Source organism: Zonotrichia albicollis, chromosome 20 (assembly GCF_047830755.1).
Source record: "Zonotrichia albicollis isolate bZonAlb1 chromosome 20, bZonAlb1.hap1, whole genome shotgun sequence".
NCBI lineage: Eukaryota > Metazoa > Chordata > Aves > Passeriformes > Passerellidae > Zonotrichia > Zonotrichia albicollis.
This window is the reverse complement of record NC_133838.1, coordinates 5,195,284-5,217,975: the sequence shown is the minus strand read 5'-3', so window position 1 is coordinate 5,217,975 and position 22,692 is coordinate 5,195,284. Positions and strand designations below refer to the sequence as shown.

General features: G+C 47.5%; 2 protein-coding genes across 4 annotated transcripts in view; both read left to right on the top strand.

The window, feature by feature from the left end:
- Positions 1-21,709, top strand: part of GMEB1 (glucocorticoid modulatory element binding protein 1) — a 33,178-nt gene extending 11,469 nt beyond the window's left edge. For all 3 annotated transcript variants that reach the window (XM_074555641.1, XM_074555640.1, XM_074555638.1), the window contains 3 exons: positions 2,239-2,263; positions 2,543-2,622; positions 20,761-21,709. The gene's annotated coding sequence lies outside the window, so the exon portion shown is untranslated. The remainder of the gene's footprint in view (positions 1-2,238; positions 2,264-2,542; positions 2,623-20,760) is intronic.
- YTHDF2 (YTH N6-methyladenosine RNA binding protein F2) lies at positions 1,506-21,709 on the top strand. The gene is made up of 5 exons (XM_005494151.4): positions 1,506-1,818; positions 2,239-2,263; positions 2,543-2,622; positions 6,601-8,166; positions 20,761-21,709. The coding sequence occupies exons 1-5, from the start codon at positions 1,792-1,794 to the stop codon at positions 20,782-20,784; spliced, it is 1,722 nt and encodes a 573-aa protein (XP_005494208.1). The 5' UTR covers positions 1,506-1,791; the 3' UTR covers positions 20,785-21,709.
- Positions 21,710-22,692: the final 983 nt, after the last annotated feature.

Genomic DNA, 22,692 nt, shown 5'->3' with positions numbered 1-22,692 from the left:
TCTGGGAGAGACGGATTTCGGATCAGGACAGCTTCTGTTTACACTGTGTGCTGAGGCTGCTCCGTGCTTGTTGCTTCTTGTTTGGTGGTTTTATTTTTGTATTACTTTTTCTTCTTTCTTCCTGTAATCTCTTGGCAGGGTTAGAACTGGCACATTGCTGAAATATGGTGCACTCCATTGTTTTCCCACTTTCCCTCTTTTTTTTCCAGTGGCTGGAGATCTATTTGGGCTTTGCCACACTGGGAAAATGGAGGGGGAAAGCAACGGGTGGCTTCAGAGATGCAGAGATTTGGGAGGCTGGAAGGGTGGGAGCTGCTTGGCTGGAAATACTAAGCAAAGGAAACACACCTGGGGAGGGTGGGGAAAGGGCAGGAAGATGTGTCTGGCTATTTTTTTGCATTAAAAGGAAAAATGGAGTTAAGCTCCAATGGATTTTTTCGTTGGAGAGGTGAAAGGCAGTGCCACCACCGCCTTGGGGAGAGCAGGGGATGGGCAGGGATTCCTGAACCTCGATTTTTGAGGTGTGGGCGCTGCTGCTCTGACATTGGCCTCTGGGAAGTGCTTCCTGGCTTGGAGTGGAGGTGGGAATAGCTGTGGGAGCCAGATCCCATGGTCAGTCTGGAGAAGAGAAGGTTCTGGGGAGACTCTTAGAGCCCCTTCCAGTGCCTAAAGGGGCTCCAAGAGGGCTGGAGGGGAACTTTGACAAAGGGCCTGGAGGGACAGGACAAAGAGGAATGGCTTCCCACTGCCATAGGGTGGGGTTAGATGGAGATATGGGAAAGAATTCTTCCCTGTGAGGGTGGGGAGGCTCTGGCACTGGGTGTCCAGCGAAGCTGTGGCTGCCCCTGGGTCCCTGGCAGTGTCCGAGGCCAGGTTGGATGGGGCTTGGAGCAGCCTGGGACAGTGGAAGGTGTCCCTGCCCAGGGCAGGGAGTAGAACAAGAGGAGCTTTCAGGTCTCTTCCAGCTCGAACCAGTCTGGGATTCTGTGGTTTTGGATCAGGGATCCACCTCCTTCCACATCCAGCCAGGTTCCCTCCATTCTCCTCTGGCTTCCTCAGGCCCATGACTGAAGGGGAATGGGGACCTTTTGGGGACCCCCTTCCCCAATCCAGGCATACAGCAGATCCTGTCAGGTCCCTGCTGGAGCTTTTTGGCCGGAAAGTGGGGTGACTCTGCACTTCCTGATCGCTGTACATCTACCCGGCACCCAGGTAGCCCCCCTTGACCTGAGTGGGGGTCCTATGGGACTGTGATGTTCCCAGGGTTCTCTGCATCCTGGAGTGCTGGACTGGGGATGGGGGGAGCTAAAATGTCGCGCGCGACAGGATGAGGTTGGGCTGAGCCCGCAGCCGGGTCCCGAATTTGCCATTTTTTGCCTTAGAACCTCAGCGAGGCCGCCTTGCCCTTTAAGAGGCCTCCCACTTCCAGTCGAATGGGGGCGCTGCTCCCCCCCCCCCCCCCGCACCGGTCCTCCGCCGTCCCGGCATGCACTGCGCCCCCCAACCCTACACCCCCCCTGTCCCCCCCCCCGCTTTTCCCCCTATTTCCCGCCATTGTGCCTGGGCGCGCGCGGTGCCGCGTGACCGGGCGGGGGGAGCGCGAGGCGGCGGGCCCGGGCCATAGAGACGCGCGGCCGGGGGGGTGGGGTGGAGATGGTGGGATAGAGCGTCCCCCCGCCCTGCCGGCGACCGCCCCGAGTCCGCCAGGGCCGCCCCGAGCCCGCCGGGCCCGGACAAAGCGCCGCCGCCTCCCGCCCCGCCCCGCCCCGCCTGCAGCCCCGCCGCGGAGCCATGTCGGCTAGCAGCCTCCTGGAGCAGGTAGGAGTCCCCCTGCCGATACCGGGACGGCCCTGCTGGGCGAGGCCGCGGCTCTGGGCCTAACGGGTTGCGCCCCGGGCCGGGCGGCGGCTGCGGCCTCACTCCTCTCCCGTCGCATGGCCGCGCTCCATTGTGATGCGGCCGGGTCGGGCCTGTCCCCGCAGGGCTCGACCCTGCCGGGCCGGATCTCTCCCTTCCCCGGGCCGGGTCTGTCCCTGCCGGGCCTTGGCTCTCCCCGCTCTGACGGGTCTGTTTACCCACCCCCGATCTGCCCTCCCTTCTCTCGGCCGGGTCTGTTTACCCTCCTCAGCTCTGTCCTCCCCTCACTGGGCCGGGTCTGTATCGTCACCCCAGCCGGGTCTGTTCCTCTGACTCACCGCTTTCCCTTTTTCTTTCCCCACATCGTTGCTGGCGCGCCAGAGACCCAAGGGCCAAGGCAACAAAGGTGAGATCCCGGGGGATCGGGCGGGCCTGGTTGGGAGAGGCAGGATCCCTCAGCCGGGAGGGAAATAAACCCTGCGACCTGGCCTGCCTGCTGGGCTGGGGATAGTTTGCAGGTGTTGCCTGTGCGGTGGGAAAGTGTCTTGTGTGCCGTGGGCTGAGCGTGGTGTGTTAGAATTGGCAGAAGTTCATTATATTCTCGGGTTTGACTTTAAATACTTTAAGCTCATAATAATGGGGGCTTATTGCCTAGGTTTTTCTAACTTTACGCGTTTCTTCTCAGTGCAAAACGGCTCTGTGCACCAGAAAGATGGGTTGAATGATGATGACTTTGAGCCCTACCTGAGTCCCCAGGCTCGCCCGGTAAGTACCTGTTGCAGGCAGGAGGACTAAGAGCAGCAAGGTTTCCTGCTGCTCCAGTGGAGGGAAGTTTGGCCTCTTTGTATGTTCCCCATCTCCACTGATTGCATTTTGATGTTTGCCAGCTGCCATAACTAATATTCTAGCCTATATCAGCATTTCTGCTGGTAGAAAGCATTGACTGCCCTTAGATTGTGGTGGGTGAGGTAGGGAGGTTTCTAGCAACTTTTTGAGAACTTCCTAGAGTTGGTGTCTAGCTCTTTTTTTTTCAACGTGACTGTCTCAAAGTCACCATTTCTGGTCTTTCAGTTTTAGTGTTGTGACTTGTTGGTTTCTGGCTCTTCACACCAGAGAAGTGTGCTGAGTTGGATTGTGAAGTTGCTTCACAGCAGGCTACTGTACCTTTCAGAGGATCAGATCAATCTTCTTACCTCAACACCAAGTCAACTGATGATGCCTATCAAGGGGATTTCTCTGTTTTTCACAAAAAAACCCCAAACCCAGAGCCCACATGTGATTCAAGTTTTGAGACTTTCTGAGAAGTTGAGCCAGAGAGTTTTGGAGCTTTGTGAACCAGATCCTGGAAGTCAAACTTGCAGCTATTTTCCTCTTCACTTTCTCTTAGAGTAACACCACTGTTAACTGGTGTTTGTTTTCTGTAATGAGCTGCAGGGGAGTGACACAGAACAGATGGAGTTCAGCTGATTAGATGTACAAGTGAGTACATAGATAAACATCTGTAATAGCACTGGAGCAGACAGGTTGCTCTCTTGCCTTCTCTTTCCAGTTGTGATCAGTAAAAATAAACTGTTCTAGTTTCCCCTTTTTGTGTATGCTGTATATATATGTATATATATAAATATGCTGTATTTTTGCATATTTTTATTTTTCAGTACATTATTTTTCTCATGTAAATGTGATGCATGTTTTACTGGAACACATGAACAGGTTACTGTCTCAGTTAAATTTTCAGCAAGTATTTTCCTAGTTTGTGCTAAAGATCTGAGGATAAGTATTCTTTGCCTGTCAGCTGTTCATAATCTTCAGAATTCAGCCTGTCCATCAAGACAACTCACTGCATTCAACCCCCTGAAAAGTTACAAACCTAAATTCAGCCTTCATAGGGTGAGAGAACGTTATTGCTTTCTCAAGTCTTGAATAAAAGCAGTTGCTTTCCTAGTAGCTGTTGTTTAATGCTGGTTTTTTTCTTTCTCAGCTATCAACATCCCTAATTCCCAGCTTCTTTCTGAATATGGATGTTTTTCATACAAACTGCAGTTTTATTTAATTTCCCAAAAACAAAAAGGTTACTATAATTTTGAAGCAACACAGTATTTTACTCTCTTTTACATGTTTTGATGTAGTATTTCTGGATCTTTAATTTCTTTCAGTGTGTCTCAGGCTGGTAAAAATTCATTTTAAAAATAAGGAAGTGGTTGTATGTGCCCCAGGAGACAGAAACTGAGCCAGGGCAAGATGAAACCACCAAGTTAACTTGGAGTGGAACCTTTGAGTGACTCTGTTCCTTGTTGTGCTGTGTAGAGTCCAAAACCTCCAGAGCTCAGTCTGGAGGGAGGCAAAAATACATATGTATCCAGGGGTACACCTCTTTAGTGGAGATGGGAAAGGGAGTTAGAGAAACTGCTCTGAATAATTGAAGTAAATGAGTTTTGGAGTTGATTCCTGAGCTCTCCACACACCCCTGAGGTAACCGTGTTGTAAAGTTTCACTGCTCCTTATTTTCCGCACCTGCTCTTTCAGGTATGACTGTTACTTTTCAGTTCCCAGGAGGTTACTGTGTATTTTAAAGCTCAGATATGCAGTAAATGATTTTTTAATCGTTTAAAATCCAAAAGCTCAACAGCAAGGGTCACTAAGAACCTTGGTCTGAGGTGAAGAGGAACAGTGAATTTGAGGAAATAACTGTGCGAAGAGTCTTAGTCATGGAGAGAATGAGAAGCTGGTGTTGTTTTATTTGCATGGTAATCAGCAAGTGTGTCAGTTGTGTCAGGGCAGGGGAGCAGAGTGAAGTGCTGTTTGATAACAAAGCAGTGTTGAAGACATTCAGGTGGAGAACAGCAGCCACTGTGTCCCAAACAGTGTCCCATATCTGCTCTGAGCTGCCTGTGCTCAACTCTTGAACTACTCTGCTCTCCTACCTGTATGCAGGTGCTTAGTTTTCTACAGGTCATAGCTTAATATGCCCTGTGTTAGATATGTCAAAGTTGGACATAATTGACCAGTGGGAAAATATTTTAAGCTGGCAAGAAGAAAAATTTTTTTTTTTTTCATCTGACAGTGATGTGCTTTGAGTACTGTTGTGGAGAAATGCTCTGCCTCAGGTTTAGGGATGGGCTGGCATGTTCCTGTTTCTTTAAAGCTGAGTTCAGGAGAGAAAATATTACTCTTATCATTGAGGCAATAAACTTATGAAGTGATTTTAGTGGCTCAAAATAGTAATAGGAAGTTTAAGTTTCATTTTTCTTACAAGTTAGTGTCAGTGTTGGTGCTTTTGGACAAATTGAGTCCTGCCTGGGTTTAGCAGGATTCAGTTCCTCAGTTAGTAAAACCCTGGATGAGAGTGAGTTTTTTTACTAATTTGCTTTTGGGAGACGTTTGTGAAATCAAAAGTTGAACAGAGCATCTCTTGAGTTTTCAGGCAGTACCACAGAAATCTTGTCTCAGAACACATGGTGTTAAATAGTTCCTATTAATTTCTCTAAAGTTGGGGGTTGGTTAGCCCCAAACCTGTTGCTCTCCTGTAAGTAGAAGGTAGTGGCAAACCTTCAGGTATTTCTGGAGAGTGCCAGAGCCAACTTGAGAGACTCCCTGGATTTCAGTGTGGCATAAAATCCTCTGGGAGCTGTGCTTCGCACGTGAGTGATTCAATGAAAAATGGAGCAGAGCCTGCTGCAAGCCAAGCTTTTAGCTGGGAACTGAATGCACCTTTGATCTCGTCTGTACTGGGCTGATGTCTTAGGGGCTGGGCAGGCGAGGCTGCTGCTCACAGGTTCAAATTACTCAGGATGATGCCCATTAGCAGGACTGAAACCACTCCCCAGAGGGGACCTGGGTTTGAATGGGAAATGACAGATGTTTTTCATGTAAGCAAATCTTGGGGATGTCTGAGACTTCCCTAATTGTCAAATTAGGCATTTGTTTTTTGTAACCTGAAGGCTACTTGGATGTTAAAAGGGAGATCAAGACACGGAGGCGGTGGTTTTTTTTCCTCTCTGGATTTGAAACCTGCTTGTGCTGGTGCTGTCACTGTGCTGCAAAAGGCTTCTGTTGATTACTTCCCATTTTCAGGTAATTTTCAGTGTGTACCCACAGCACTGGAGGAGTTTGTGTTTTGAGGAATAGGCCTTAAATCCCTGCTTTTTTGCAATTGCTTGGAATATTGTGAAGTGTGGAACTTTTAATTGTAGGAATAAAGCTGTTTTCGTGGCTAGTAAGTTTAAGGAAAGCAATCAGGGACACTTGTGATTTTCACTGTGTGTTTCTTCTGGATCCTTTTCTTTCTTATTCCCCTTCTCTCTGCATTCTTTCCCCAGATCCTCCCTGGAACCCCCTAATATGGGTTAAGTATGTTACACAAGCAGGAAAAATCCTTGTTGGAGGTAGCTACTAGCAGAAGATGATATTTGGATGCAAGATACTGGATTTATAGCCTGAGCAGGAGCTCCGGGGATTCCCAGTGTCCAGTGTATGTCAGGAACACCACACACTCCCCTCTTGGCATGAGAAGCTTTGTCTTTAACCTTTCTTAGCCTTTATCTTTAACCTTTCTGGCAATGGAACAAATTTTTGAGCCCTTCTAACAAAGGAGGTGTTCAAGGCTGGGCCTGTTTGTCTGCCGAGTCCTAAAGCAGGAAGGAGTAGGGCATGGGGAAGTCTAAGGTCCCTTTACTCCTGGTCCCTTAAAATTGGTTCACTTCCTTCTAACAATTCAGTGCTTATGTTTTTGTGGTTTTCTTTCAGAATAATGCATACACTGCAATGTCTGATTCCTATTTACCAAGCTACTTCAGTCCCTCCATTGGATTCTCCTACTCCTTAGGCGAAGCTGCCTGGTCCACAGGGGGAGACCCCCCCATGCCCTACCTGACCTCATATGGACAGCTAAGCAATGGGGAGCCTCACTTCCTTCCCGATGCCATGTTCGGGCAGCCAGGGGCCCTTGGCAGCACTCCATTCCTTGGGCAGCACGGCTTTAACTTCTTTCCAAGTGGGATTGACTTTTCAGCTTGGGGGAATAACAATTCTCAGGGACAATCCACTCAAAGCTCTGGCTACAGCAGCAACTATGCCTATGCTCCCAGCTCACTGGGAGGGGCCATGATCGATGGGCAGTCAGCCTTTGCCAATGAGACCCTCAACAAGGCTCCTGGCATGAACACTATTGACCAGGGCATGGCAGCCCTCAAGCTGAGCAGCACGGACGTGGCAAGCAGTGTCCCGAAAGTCATCGGCTCAGCCGTGGGGAGTGGGTCTATCACCAGTAATATTGTGACGTCCAACAGTTTGCCTCCGGCAACGATTGCACCACCAAAGCCAACTTCATGGGCTGACATTGCCAGCAAACCTGCCAAGCAGCAGCCCAAGCTGAAGGCCAAGAATGGCATTGCAGGGCCAAGTCTCCCGCCGCCTCCCATAAAACATAACATGGATATTGGAACTTGGGATAACAAAGGGGCAGTGGCAAAAGCCCCATCACAGACCTTGGTCCAGAATCTTGCTCAGCAGCCACCACAGGTGTCTCCACAGCCCCTGGGCCAGCAGATCAGTAGTAGCCCACCGGTTACCCAGACTCCGGGTGGGCAGCAGCCGCAGGCACTGCCACCGTCAGCCCCACTGCCTGTGCCACCAGCACAGCCCACCCGCTGGGTCGCCCCTCGGAATCGTGGCAACGGCTTTGGCCAGAATGGAGTGGACGGTAATGGAGTGGGACAGGCTCAGGCCAGTTCTGGTTCTCCTTCTGAGCCACACCCAGTCTTGGAGAAGTTGAGATCTGTTAACAACTATAACCCCAAGGATTTTGACTGGAACCCAAAGCATGGGCGGGTTTTCATCATTAAGAGTTACTCTGAGGACGATATCCACCGTTCCATTAAATACAATATCTGGTGCAGTACGGAGCATGGCAACAAGAGACTGGATGCAGCCTATCGCTCCATGAATGGGAAGGGCCCCGTATACTTACTGTTCAGTGTCAACGGTAGTGGTCACTTCTGCGGCGTAGCAGAAATGAAATCTGCTGTGGACTATAACACCTGTGCAGGTGTGTGGTCCCAGGACAAATGGAAAGGACGTTTTGATGTCAGGTGGATTTTTGTGAAGGACGTTCCCAACAGCCAGCTGCGACACATCCGCCTAGAGAACAACGAGAATAAACCAGTGACCAACTCCAGGGACACTCAGGAGGTGCCTCTGGAAAAGGCTAAGCAGGTGTTGAAAATTATTGCCACCTACAAGCACACCACCTCCATCTTTGATGACTTCTCACACTATGAGAAACGCCAAGAGGAGGAGGAAAATGTTAAAAAGGTAACATGTTTGTGTGTCTTGTCTGAGTTCAGAAGGGCAAGAGGTGGTGGGCGCTGCCTTGCACCGGACAAACTCTGGGGTGTGGACTTGTGGGTATTCGCCTGCCTTTCGGCTATCTGCCTCCTCATACCTGGAACCCACACCCAAATAGTAGCCTGACTTTGTGGGGAAATATGTCCAGAGAAGCCACCAAGGTGATTAGAGGGATTGAGCAGCTCTTGTGAGGAAAGACTAAGAGAATTTGGATTGTTATGCCAGGAGAAGAGAAGGCTTTGGGGTGACATAATTGTGACCTTCTAGTGCCTGATGGAAGCCCAGGAAAGATGAAATGAGATTATTTACAAGGGCCTTAAGAGACAGGACTAGGGGGAGTGGCTTTAAATTGAGAGAATATATCTAGATTGGATATTAGAAGGAAATTGTTCTCTGTGTGAGGGTGGTGAGGCCTTGGCACAGGTTGTCTAGAGAACCCGTGGCTGCCCCATCCCTGGAAATGTCCAATGCCAGGTTGACTGGGGCTTGGAGCTGCCTGGTCTAGCAGAAGGTGTCCCTGCCCATGAGTTAGAATTAGATGATCTTTAACATCTCTTCCAAATCAAATCCAATTCCTAACCCTAACCCTAACCCAGCACTTGGCAGAGCGGCGTGAGAAGCCTTGCCCAGGCCCCGCCTGCGATTATTGACTGTGTGTTGGTTATGCTGAATCTCAGCCTTTGCCGAGTGCTGTGATGTAAACAAAATGTATTTCTGTGCCATTATCAGCTCCTGGATCAGAACAGTTTGAAGCTGGAGACCAGGAAGGCATTTGGGAAGTTGTTAGAAACCAGGGCTGGGTCTTAGAATGGCTCCTAATCCACCCCCTGGCCACAGTGGGGTCAGCATGACAGATGTCTCCCTCCACTTGTAAAACCTCTAGGAACAGCAGTTCCTGTCCCTCCCCAGGCAATCTATCCCTCTCCTTAATTATCCTTCCTGTAAGGAGGCTTTGTCTAATGCCCAACCTAAATCTCCCTCACTGCGATTGAAGTCCTGCTTGTCCTGTGGTCACGGTCACTGTGTTCCTCCTTGCTCTCTTTGGGGCCATGGTGGGCTGTCACCTGCGTGGTGCTGCCAGCAGTGTGGTACATGAGCTGAGCTCCCAACTTGCTTTGCAGCTGCTCTCAAATCTTCCTGTCGGCATTACTCCTTAACGATGCGTTAATTGAAAATCCTGCCCCAAATTCAGGAACCAGTGGACTTTGAATCTTACTTGGGTTCAATTGTAGCAAAGTCACCGGGGGCTGCCCTTCCCCTCAATGTGGATCTGGCTTATGTTTGATCAAAACGATAATTACAAAAATTAGCATTAGCACTGCTGGCTGGGAGTTTGCCAAGTTTCCTGATGATCTCTTTAGTTTGAGCAATAGGGAATTTTCCCCCCAAGACTTGAAGAACAGAATCAGGAGCTGCAGCTGTTCACTGAGACAGTGAATGCAGTTTTAAATTTTTTTATATATATTTTACATGGAGCATCATATAAATTATAATAATTAAGCACAAATGTGGTTGCTTACAGTACTTAGCGAAAGTCTGTAAGGGAGGCATAATAAATGGCAAGGTGTGAAGGTGTAAACTGGTGTTTTGTGAGGACCTGATTGTTTTGTGTGATTTCACCTCCTAGAATTGTTTCACTCGTTGTCCAGCCTGTCTTGCCTGTGAGGGTGGGGAGACTCTGGCACAGGTTGGCCCAGAGAAGCTGTGGCTGCCCCGTTTGTGGAAGTGTTCAAGACCAGGGTGGATGGAGTTGCCTGGTCTAGTGGAAGATGTGCCTGCCCACAGCAAGGGGTGGAGCAGGATCATCTGTAATGTACTGTTCAACCTAAATCCTTATGGGATTCTGTGAAACCCTCCAGACCTGACTTCAGGGAGCAACAGTTAGCATTGTTAGAGAGTGAGACTGTGGCACAGTGGGAGAATGCAGGGGAAGGGGGAAAATGCTCCTTAAGGACAGGTTAGGGATGGATGGATGAAAAGAGTTAATACTAGGTATGGGTAAGCAGAAGGAGGAGTAGAAGAGAGAAGGCTTTGGGAAAAGCAGACAGAATGATGGGCTCTTCTGGAAGGCTGCTGCATTTGCTGTGTAAAGTCTGAAAACCAGGAATATACTAGAAATAAGGCTTAGCAGTTTTCTTAAAGCTGTAAAGTATCTTTATTCATCTTCTCAGTTGCTTTTTGAAGTCTCCTCCCCTTGCTTGCTTCTTGAGACGTGCTGGTGTGGAGAGTCGAAAGCAGCAGCGATAGTCTGAGTGCCAGTGCTGCCTTTCTGAACCATGTTCTAGTGGATGCAGCAGTAGTTGATTAGGAAAGCACTCTTTCTTTGCAAAGGAGCTTAGTCATAGCTCTTTGGAATTCACAGAGGACAAGGGAGCTGTGTGAACACAGTTGGTGTTTGCTCTTTGCTATTTACTCATCCTGTGTTTCATGCTCAGGCCCGTGTAACATCCGGCACAGAGGAGGCGACTCTCTGGGCCTTGGTCATTCTTACAGTAACAGTTTGACCTCCTCAGTCATTCACTGACACAGTCTGGAATGTGGTTAAGGTTTCTGTATCTTTTCTTTCATGGTTTCATTGAGGAACAGTTATTTTTAGTGGAGGAGGGTTTTCTTTTTTCTTGGAGTGATTCCTACCATGGGACTAGAGGTGCCAAAAAGCCCAAACCATGCTCTGTCTGCTTGAAGCATCTCAAGTAATCACCTGAATTTAAAAAATATATGAGGAACCAGAACTGAAACACTGAAAAGTTAAAATGCTGGTCTGGCAGTAGCTCCCTGCCTGCTTTTTGTGCTGGGGAAATTCCATTGCTCCCAGCTCTTTTATTTCTCCTACAGTGTGAGATGTTGATGCTCTGCAGTTGTATTCTTTGAAGCTTAAATGTTTCAAGGTTTGGCTTGCTTCAAACTTATCCTGAGCTGCAGTTGTTTCATTCAGCTGCAGCTTGCCCAGATCTTTGTCTCATTTGCAGTTTGATTGCGGCTTGCTGCCTGAGCCGATGGATGATCGCTTGTGAAAGTCTGGAAACTCTTGATTATTCTTTTATGCTTCTCACTGTTAGTCATTTCTTCAGAATCCCTTAAAGCAGATCCAAGAAATTATATGAAAAATGTATAGTGTTTATGCTGTTTCCATTGTCCAGTGAAGGGAGGAGGTGGGTAGTTAGTTTAGTGTTGAAAACACTGAAATAATCCTCTTTCTTTTCCTGTTGCCTGTGCCCATCCTTTTCCTCTAATGCTAATCCCCATTCCTTTTCCATGTGTTGCTTTGTTCTACTAATCCATTTTTTAAAAAGGTTTGAATATTCTCCTGACCCACAATGGTTGAGCCAACTTGCAGTGCAATCCTGTCCAGAGCAGTCTTGAAACCCATAATAGCTGCTTTTATGGTAGAGCTTGTCACTGACTTCTTCCATGTAAGAATTCTTTTATCTTTGCTTTAAACAATCAAAACAACTACACAATCCCTGCCCTGTGGTCATGCACTTGGATTTCTAGGAATGCTGCGTTGACCTTGTAGTAAAGGTCTCCCATAATGATCTGCTTGGCGTGAAAGGTTGACAGCTTGTGTTTTGTGGAAATGCAATCAGTGGAAAACTCCGAGGGAAGTTTATTTTGGTTCTTTCTGCCTGCCCAGGCATGAGATATTTGGCTACTCATAGGTTCCAGGGATTTTAGGAAGGCTGTCATGAAAACCAGTGCTGTGTAGAGTGTTTAGTGGTCAGATTTGCAGCTGAGAAGAGACACTGTCTGCTGGGACTTTGAGTGTTGAGTCAAGATGAGCTGTGCAGAACGGGGAGAGCTTTGGTGTGGTTTGTCATGATCAGGATCAGCCTCAAAGCACAGAGGTCAGATTGGCCAGATTGGATCTGTTATTTCTGGAATTGTGCTGCTTTGTGCCTCAGATGATGCTGTCTACTGGTTAAGAGAGTATTAATACTGGCAAGTGTCACTGCCTCCTTGGAACATGTGATTTAAGGGAAAACTGAGGGGTGTTGTATGAGCCTGTTTGAAATGGGCAGGCTATTTTACAGTCACTGGAATACGTGAATGCTTTCTGATGGATTTTACAAAGCTCTTTTTTACTTCTTCCTAATTTGTAATTTCAGAGGGGAGGAGGGAGAATATTCCCTTTAGGGTGGATCAGCACTTTTCCCTTGCTGTTAGAGTTGTCCTGGAGAGTGCTGCATTTGCTTTGGCTTTACCATGTTCCACAGGACAGTATTTCTGACTTGAAGATTCAATTCCTGGATATTCCATATCAAGGCAAAGCCAACTGTTCTCTGTGGCAGCAAGGGAACACTCCTTCCACTCACACAGTTCCTTTCATTTGGTGATCCCAGGGCTATTTGCTGTTATGTGCTCCAAACTGTGGCCTTTGTGAAATTAATTGATTGATACACCAAGACAGAATTTCTGCTATGCTGTTCAGCAATGCATACGGTTTCAGTTTATGTCCAGGCTGTTTAAATCCTGTAGGTCTGTGTCCATGCTCGTATATTTGCCCAGGACTGGAGGAAACAAACCATCCTGCTTATTCCAGTGGCTTGGCACTGGCTGTTTGTAAGGAATATTTTGTGCTTACGATATTTTTAAGCCAGCCCTTAACAGCACTTACAGATTTTTGCTCATGTTCTAGCTCTGTCTAAAGAAAGGAGAAAACCGAAGGGAAGACTTAGATCTGTCTGATGCTCTAATCCATGTTTTCTCCTGTGAGGCAGGGAGCTGTGTTTCCTCATCCCTAAAACTGGAGCAGCTGGGGCTAGGAGCCTTTTCACTGCAATTGAAGTGGAATCAGAGCAGTGGAAGGGCAAACCACTTGCACTTGCCTTGTAGTCCTGTCTCTCTGTTCTAGTGTTGTGTTAGAAGTCTTTAAAATAATATTTGAATGTAATGTTAATATTATAAAATAGTATTTAAAGTTGGCTTGTTGATGTTAGTTTAAGGGCCTGTTGAGATGCACTGTTTAAATTTTTCAATTGTTTTATCCCTGTCCATGGCAGAGGGTTGGAACTAGAAGATTTATAAGGTCCTTTCCAACCCAGGCCATTCTAGGATTCAAGGACTGGGATTGGTGTTAGGCCAGAGTCCAGGCCATCTGCAATGGGGTTTCTCCCCTATTAGAGATATTGCCTCAACATGGGGAGTTTATTCCACACCCTGTTCTTGTGAACTTGTTCCCAGCTTACTTCTTGCCTTCTCAGTGTGGGCAAAGCTTCATGTCCCCCCACTCCAGATTATTTTGGCTGCATGATTTCAGCTCTGAGCTGTAGAATACCCTGAACTAATTGTTCTTATAAATATATTAATTGAATTGATTATGAACATAAGAATTACTTCAAATTAATGTTTTAAAATCTATAAAAACCTTTTTTTCCCTTCAGCAGATGAATTAAGATGGAGGAATGATCTTAAACTGAAATAGGGTAGATTCAGATTAGATATTGAGGAGAAATTAATTTCTGTTAGGTCCTGGCAGGGGTTGCCCAGAGAAGCTGTGGCTGCCCCTGGATCCCTGGAAGTATCCAAGGCCAGGCTGGACAGGGCTTGGAGCTGGCTGGTCTAGTGGAAGGGTCCCTGTCCATGGCAGGGAGTGGGCTTTCAGGTCCCTTCCAACCCAAACCAGCCTGTGGTTCTGTGATAAATTATATGTGTATGGCTGAAAAATTGCCTAGAAGCACTGTGGAGGGCTTGGAATGCAGAAGGGAAGGGTGTAAGCTGTCAGCAGCAGGGGTTGCTTTGGTTTTCTTCCGCTTATTTTTTCCTCCCAGAGTTCTGGATAACTTGCTGGCACCAAGGTTAAGAGCAACTTACACGGGTATGTGTTTCAGGTTATGTTATTAACATCTGCTTCCCCAGAAGAAGTTCGTATCTTCCAAGCAAGACCCTTTGCCGTCTGTTTCGTTCAGTGAAACCCCAGCGCCTGGTCTGGTTCAGTTCCCTGGATTTTTCCCTAATGCAGAAGTACAGTGGGTCACAAGACATTGCTTGAAAGCCGATTAGGATCCCAAGAAAACAGTTGAAGTGCATTGTTCTGTGAGCAGTTGATCAAGTACAGCTCCATGCACAGTGTTCCTTCCTTGTTCTTATTGAAACTGTAATTCTGCACCAGCTTTTTGCCTGAAAGAAACTTTTATTTTTTTTCTGTTTCAGGTTCATGAAGCTCCTTGTTTTGTGTTGTGGTCACTCTCATTACAATTAGTCCTCTCATTTTCCTGCATGTTCTGGTTTGTACCTGGTAGTAATTGTGCTGTCTTACAGCTTTGTGAGTTAATAATTAGTTCCTTAGTGGTACAAACCACTGGAGGCTTGTCAGCCAGAACAGTGCCAACAGCCTGCTCTACCACAGCAGTTCCTAGGGAAGTCCCTCTTAAACAAGGATGGTTATTACCCAAACTGTGATGGCTAGAATAGAAGTTTTTTGTAGCTCCTTCCAGTGACTAGTCCCCAGTATGAGCCTTTTTAATTGACATATAAGTCATATAACAGTGTGTTTGAGCAGTTAATAATGAACCATTTGGGGTTTGTGCAAGAACTTGGAAATTTCTGGTTCTGTATAATTAGATTTTTTTTTTCTTAAAAGTATAATGCTGAGCTGCTTTTTTGTGTGGTTAACTGCAGAGCTATTGTAATGTAATCCCAGTTTGGAAGATTTAGATAAAATCTACCTAAAAAGCTTGTACTTTGTTTCTAATCTTGGGGGGAAAGGAAACCACACTCTTCGGTTTCCTTCTTTGTATCTATGCACAGTAGGGAAGGGCTCTGCTGTCTCCATCTCAGCTCTGTTATTTGTGGTACCATCTGTAAAATACCTTCAGAGAATGTTCCTTGACATTACACCTGCATGGTGTGACAGAGGGCACTGCCAGGTCTTTAAAGCAGTGAAGATTTTGAAACATTTAAGTGGAGTTTCTTCCTTTTCTGGAGAGTTTTGTGGCACTTATGGTAAGACTTCTTGCCTGAGCGATCGTTTAAGGTAACCAAAGTAATGAAATGCATTTCCCTTGTAGTGATGGGGAAGAATAAAAATCTCCCTGGTTGTTGAAGACCAGGAGAATTTTCTTTCTTCCTAATGACTGGAAAGGACTTGTGGGTTTTTTTTTGTGCTCCAAAGTCAGCCAGTCCAGTTCCAGGCTGTGTTGTGAGCGAAGCTGTCCTTCCATGGAATGCCACTGGGAATCCTCCCAGCTTGCTCTGTCTCTTTTGCTCTAAATATTCATGCATGTTCTCAGCTTTTCACCATTCTGTTTCCTGACCTGTGGGACAAGAGTTCCTGTGTGAGAGTAATTAGAAATGTTTGTGGGAATTGGGCTGCTTTATTCAGGCAATTAAATGTTATGTTTAAGAGGAGGTTTGTTTAAGAGGTTTGTTCTTTGCAATTGATTGAATAAGTTTTAAAAGGTGCCTGGAAAGATTCTGGGGAACAGCAGTGTGCCTGAGGATATCCAATAGCACAGACCACCTTGTGTAAACCCCCCTGTAGAGGAAAAGCCTTGGCTCTCTTCCTGCCCTTCTTGTCCCAGGCTGGTTGTTCTGACATGGAAATTAGGTGTCCAAGGCCATGTCTCTTCTTGGTTCCTGCTTGTTCACTGATAGGAGTTTGTTCTGTTTAGAGTTCTGTGGATATATGGGTTTGCTGTGTTGGATTTTGATCTGTAGAACAAAAGGCCTGTCCTGCTATTACAAAGAATCACTTTTATTTGCCTCATCTCCTGTCTTCCTTGGTGGTGAGCCTCATTAAGTGAATGGGAAGTACGAGGAAGGTGTCAGGCTATAAGCAGATCACTACATGATTTTTATCCTCTTTTCTAGACAAGGATGTAGCTATTTTTTGGTAACCCTGATGGCTTTCTAATGCTAACAGGAAAAGTCATGTTTGGTTTGAAAGTACGGGGACTTGAGACTGCTTGTGGAGCATAATATACAAGTGATACATCATCCATCATTTGTGTTGTCTTCCTTGAGCAGATCCTGCTGGGAGGGCCGTGGGCTGCAGTAACTCATGATTTCTAAGGCAGTGATCTAAGATGTCTGCCTTGGAGACATGGGCACATGGAAGTCCTGCTGGGTTGTTTGGCTGGGATTGCATCAAAGAGCGAAGTGCAACATCACAGGCTGAGTGGGGCTGATGTGTGTGTGTCTGTGTGTACCAAGGCCAGGGTTTGATTAGAGGCTCTCCAGGGAATGGTCATGGGCCCCAAGGCTGCCAGAGCTCCAGAAGCATTTGGACAATGCTCTCTAACATGGGGTGGGATTGTTGCTGTGTCCTGTTCAGGGCCAGGAGCTGGACTTGATGATCCTTGTGGGTCCAACTCTGGATTTTCTGATTGGGTGTCTTAGCATTTTGGGGAATGATACTGGGAATTCCATTGCTCCAATGGAGGAATTGCCTGCTGTTTCCTCTATGGGCAGGCACTGGGTGAGTGATGCCTTTTGCTTGGAGCACTTTCTCAGGCCAAACAGACTGTGCCTGGCCTGGCCTGCCCAAGGCAGGCCTGCAGCTCAGGCAGGTTCCAACAAACCAGGGTTTGTAAGCTGCACAGCTGGGTGCTGTGCCCTGTCTTCTTCTCCAGGTCCTCCTTTGGCTTAGTCTGGCTATTTCCCTATCTTTCGTGTGGCAATAAAATCCTTACCTTTGCTGGGAGTGTTGATGCTGAACCTTGGTTGTCAGTCAAGGTCAGAGTCTCTGAAGAGATGGGCAATGTTGTCTCTCACTGTCATTTTGTCAGGTGCAAACACTTGATCCTTTTGTTGTTGGCTCCCCTGCAGTGTGAATATATAAGGTGATCTCATATTGCTCAGTTGCTGTTGTCAGGACCTAGCTTGTGGCATGGCTGCAGCCCCTGGGGACAGTAGTGACAGGACTGAAGTTGCTTTGAGTGGTGTGATCAGAGAGAGCTCCTGTTTGCGTACTTGCTTTGTGTGAACTTTGTGTCAGCACAGGATTTGAGCTGTGGCACAAATCAACCATTTCCATGACATGCTGCTCTTGCCCTTCCTGTTCCTGAGGGGTTTGATGGATGGGGATGAGTCTGAGCAGGTGCCTTTCTTGTTTCTTCCCATATGGATCAATAAGATATGACCCAAGTTTAATGAAAGTGCAGCCAAAGGGCATAAAACACTTCTTGATGGAATCCCTTTGCTCTCCAATGATCATATCCCAGAGCAAAGCCCAGTCTGTGTGTGCAGATGCTGCTTTGTCTTCTGGGGCTGTCGTGTAGCTGAGTGGGCTGTGACACCTACACTGCTACATAGCCTGTGGATTTGGACAAGGATGAGCCAGGAAGGACAAATGTTTGCAGTGTGGTTGAGCCTTGCTGTGTATTCTGGTAGATCTGGCTGGTGGTTGAATGATCACTGTAATGCTTCTGAGGACAAGATGTCTTGGATCCCTCTGCTCTACTCAGATGACACCTTACATGCCGTGCCGCATCCAGCTCTGAGGATTCCAGCATCAGAAGGATGTGGAGCTGCTGGAGAAAGTCCAGAGGAGGCCACAGAGATGCTCCAAGAGCTGGAGCCAGGCTGGGAGAGCTGCAGGTGTTCACTTGGAGAAGAGAAGGCTCCAGGGGGACCTTACAGGCCCTTCTAATGCCCAAAGAGGCTCCAGGACAGCTGAAGAGGGACTTTTGACAAGGAATGGAGGGACAGAACACAGGGAATGGCTTCTCACTGCCAGATGGGATATTGGGAAGGGATTGTTCCCTGGGAGTGTGGTGAGGCTCTGGCATAGGGTGCCCAGAGAAACCGTGGCTGCCCCATCCCCAGAATTGTTCGAGACCAGGTTGGACAGGGCCTGGAAGAACCTGGTCTAATGGAAAGTGTGCCTGCCCATGGCAAGATGAGATTTCAGCTCTCTTCTAGCCCAAACCTGTTAGGTTCTGTGGTTTTGGATCAGGGATCCACCTCCTTTCATATCCAGCCACCTTTCCTCCATTCCCCTCTGGCTTGCTCCTTGAAGCAGGCTCTTGACTGAAGGGGAATGGGGACCTTTTGGGGACCCCCTTCCCCAGTCCTGGTTTACAGCAGGTCTGAAGTGAAGATGTTCACTTTGGCCCCCTCTCTAGCTTGGTGACATGGGGAGCATCTGCTCCAGGCTCTGTTCTGACACATCGGTATTTAAGGGTTTGGATTCTCCCTGTGGTTGGCTCCTTATTAGCTGCATGCAGGCCTTGGGAGCAGCATCATCTTCTCAGCAGGAAGAGGTGATTCATTAGGGTCCAGCTGCTCAGCTAACAGGGTGATGTGTGCAGCAGGAACCTTGGCCACTGTCCCAGCCCAGGACACTGGCCTTGGAGATGCACAGGGCATGATTGAACATGGCAGCCAGCTTATCCCATGTCTGCATTTGGGAAGTGGTTACATTAGCTCAGGCAGTTGCAGCTGCTTCCCAAAGGGATGTGTGACATTGCCATCTGTCCCTGTGTAACATACATAACATGCTAGCTGCTGAACCAGGCCTTGGCACCTTCCTTTGGATTTGTGGCTCTCCCTGCGGTGCTTCTTGTGCTCTGTGTTCAGGCCTGGCTCTGCTTCCCAACCTAGCAGTTGGATTTTGCTGTGCTGTTGTGGTGTTTTGACAATGAAAGCATCTGCAGCAGACTTGGGCAGGATTGCAGGAAAAGGGGAATTAAATTGACTTGGATAATTGTTCTTGATGAGAACATGTGCCTTCGTCTGATCCCTGTCCCCAGAAGACAGCAGAGAATCATGTTGGCCTTGCTCTGCATCCTACGGAGGAATGGGAAGTAAAGCCTCCTTGGGTCTGTGGCTGAGGCTAAAGCCAGTGGGGGTATTCTAAGCTGGAGACCAGGCCTCCCTTTTTGGGAAGGTTTCTAAGGATAGATGGCTGCACATGTTGTTGTCCCAGGATTGAAGCTGTTTGGGGATGGGCTCTCCCTGGATTCAGCAGTGGCAAAGGATGAGGTTTCCTGTAGCCGCCTGTGTGCTTGTGGCAGAGGTTGCGTGAGCTGCCAAGTTGGGAAGGTGCCCCCCCATCAGCAGGTTAGCATGGGACTGCGGGAAGCAGGCAGGGGACTCTTGCTGCCCTTATTTCAGGTGATACAACTCCAGGCAGAGAGGGACATGCAGGGAAACATCCTCAGCTGAACCAAAGTACTAGGTTCAGAGCATGTCCTGACAGCATGTCCTCTCTGAGTGAAGAGGGAAAACCTGCTGTACCTGTGAGTACCTGCTGCAGGTGTGGCTTTGCTGTGGAAGTGGGATGGACTTGGCACCTCTTGGACTAGTTAGGTGGTGATGGGCTCACTCCGCAGGAGCTGGAGCCCTGCAGTGCATGTCATGCCTAGACTACAGGGACGTGACTGTCTTCAGGGAAGAGGCAGAGCCAGGGAGAAGCATCAGCTCAGGGCCCTCTGGCTGCTGACAGGTTTCATTTTTGAGGTGGTGTCTTATGATCTGGGAATGACACTTCAAACACCTGATAACCCTTTGAGGAGGCCTGGACCTGCTTCTGTGAGAGCTTCTCCATTAAACCCGAACAGAACTCTGAAGAGATGGGCATGGAGTGCTGAGAACAGCAAAGGGGGTGGCAGCCTTTGGTGTCTGGGGGTATTTGGTGCTGTGCTGCCTCTTTGTTCTGGTGCAAGTGTTTGGACAGGGCGTTTCCACAGTGCTGGAGGAAGACCCAGGGTGATAGCAGTCAGTGGGAAATTCCTGTGAAGTTCTTGTTTTTCAAGTGAGATACCATCAAGTTGTGACAGGGGTATTGGAGAGATTTTCTGCAGGGGAGCTGGGACTGTTTCAGTCCCTGCAGATCAAGGCTAATGTCAGTGCTCCCTGGGTTTGGGCTCCAGCCTACTGTGATGCCTGCAGGGGAGTTCAGGTGGCATTTTTTTCATAGAATCATGAAATGGTTTGGGTTGGAAGGGAACTTAATGACCATCTCATTCCAATGCATATACCTTCTTCTAGACCAGGCTGCTCCAAGCCCTGTCCAACCTGACCTTGGACACTTAAAAGCATGAGGCAGCCACAGCTTCTCTGGGCACCCTGTGCCAGGTTCTCACCACCCTCACAGGGAAGAATTCCCAAGATCTTGCCTAACCCTTCCTTCAGGCAGTGAGAAGCCATTCCTCCTTGCCCTGTCCCTCCAGGCTCTTGTCCAAAGTTCCTCTCCAGCTCTCTTGTAGCCCCATTAGGCACCAGAAAGGGCCTCAGAGGTCTCCCTGGGTGAACCACCCCCAGCCTATCTCCAGAGCAGAGGGGCTCCAGTCCTCAGAATGTTTCTGTGGTCTCCTCTGGAGCTCCTCCAGCAGTTCCACATCCTTCTGATGTTGGAATCCCCAGAGCTGGATACAGCTCTGCAGGTGGTGAATCACCTGAGATGAAAAGAGGAGAATAAGGAGCTATTTGACCTCAGCGGTGTGACATCTCTGCAGTGACTGGATGCAGTAGCAGCACTTCTTTTGACAAGAACAATGCTCTTTTCCTGGCTTTGCTGGGACAGGGTCTATGGGAGCGCCATGTCTTGGAATGCCGATGTGTAAGAGTAGTGAATAAAACTGCTCTCAGTTAATATGATCTCTGTTATTTTTTTTGCAGGAACGCCAAGGCCGTGTCAAGTAAAAGGCCATTCCTCCAGCACAGATTGCTGCAGAGATTGCATCCCAGCTGTCTTTCAGAGAGAGAAAGGAACAAGAGTATCCCAGAAAGAATTAGGACTTTTTTTTCTTAATTCCTTTGACTTCAAAAAGACTTTTACAAACTTCCAATTAAAAAAAAAAGTATTGGAATATCACAAGACATAGGACTAAAAAAAACCAAAAAACAACTACAAAAAAATCCCTTCTAGGTAGAGTAGAGGTGAAACCTGTCCCATTTCTTTTGGTTTTGGTTGTGATTTCAGAGCATACACTTTGTTTTTGTCTTTTTACTATGGTTTTGGATTTTTGAGTCCGTAAGTGGCATATGCCTTTTTTTTTTTGTCTAATTTTTAAATCTCATTGTTCCTCCTCTTTCCACCCTGTTGGGCCTCCTTCCCTGGTTTTGATATTTGCACTTGGAGCACTGAATTATAGCATCCACCATGCAAAGTGGAGTAACTTTTTTTGTTTTTCTTTCCCCGGACCAGAAGAGGAGGAATTCTGTGAGGAAGTTGGGGTTTTGGCCTAAGAAGAATTGAACAGAAAATTGTCCACGAGGTTATGTCTTAAAGGTGGTTCATTTTTCTCTGACCCTTTGTTACTCAAAAGTCAAGTACTAGGAGTCCTAAGAAATGTTCTGTTCTTGTGCATTTTATAGATTTAAAGATTAGGTCTGGACGAATTTGATTTTTTGAAAGCTGAGAACAGTGGTAAAAACTTGTCTTGTTTACAGGAAAATGAATTTTGGACAATAAAAAGCCCAAAACAAACAAACCAAGGAAGAAATATTGTAAAATGTGTAGTGACTATGTTTCAGTTTCTTGTTAAGCCAATGAGGACTGGGCGTTGCCTTTCTTTTCACTATTAATCACTTCTCATTAATAAATGTGAGATCCTGTTGAGCATCACTGTTGTCTCCTGCTCCCTTCCCCTTGCTGTCAGCTCCTCAACTATTGGAAAAATACCCTAAAAAAGGAGTGGAGACGTGTTTTCTCCTCTAGTTTGACGTAGAGTGCTCTCATTGTGGCATCCCCAGCAAAATCCTGGGCCTGTTCCAAGCTCTTTGGGATTGTTGTGGCTCCGTAGTGTCACCTGGCTCCAGATGTGAGGGGCAGTTCCCACCTGGCCTTGCTCCCAGGATTCCTTCCCATGTCATGGGTAAGTTGGGGACGATCCAAACTCCTTCCAGGAGTGGGAAATGCAGATGCCTCAGAGCCCAAATCATCTTCCCTGGGAAAAACACATGGTGAAGAAAATAATAAAAAACCTCCCCATCCCTCTTCCTCTTCTGTCATCATGGACCCTGCTTCTCCATTTTGGTGGAGTCCACCTCTGTGCAGCAGTCTGTTGCTCCAGGAGGTGACCCAACTAACCACTCTGACAAGCACTGCTGTGGGACAATGTCAGGTGTCCTGGGGGCATGGCCAGTGTCAGGGCCCCCAAGTACCAACAGACTTGCTGAAGTAACTCGGTGAGTGAGTGAGTGAGTGAGTGACGGAATAAAACCATACTGGCTGCCTTTCCCTCCCTTAGAACTGGGGAATGAGCTATGAGGGAGCCCAGGTTAGAAGGTGATACAGAGATGGTAATTTGGGGGAGCCGAATGTCAGGGGGAGAGAGTGAAGATGCAGTGGAGGAGAAGGTGGACTAAAAGAGCAGTTAGGTGGGGATCCTCCCAAAAAAAGGGAGATTACAGCCCTTTTGGAGCGGTAAACTCCAAAATTCTCAGGAAGTTTTGGGGATGTTTGTGCAAAAATTACAAAAAACGGTATCATTTATGTACATAAAAAATTATTCTTGTTAAAATTTATTTCAAAATAGAACCTTGTATCTGCTGTACTATACACAGGATATTGGAGTATTAGAAATTCTAAATACAGATATATAGGGC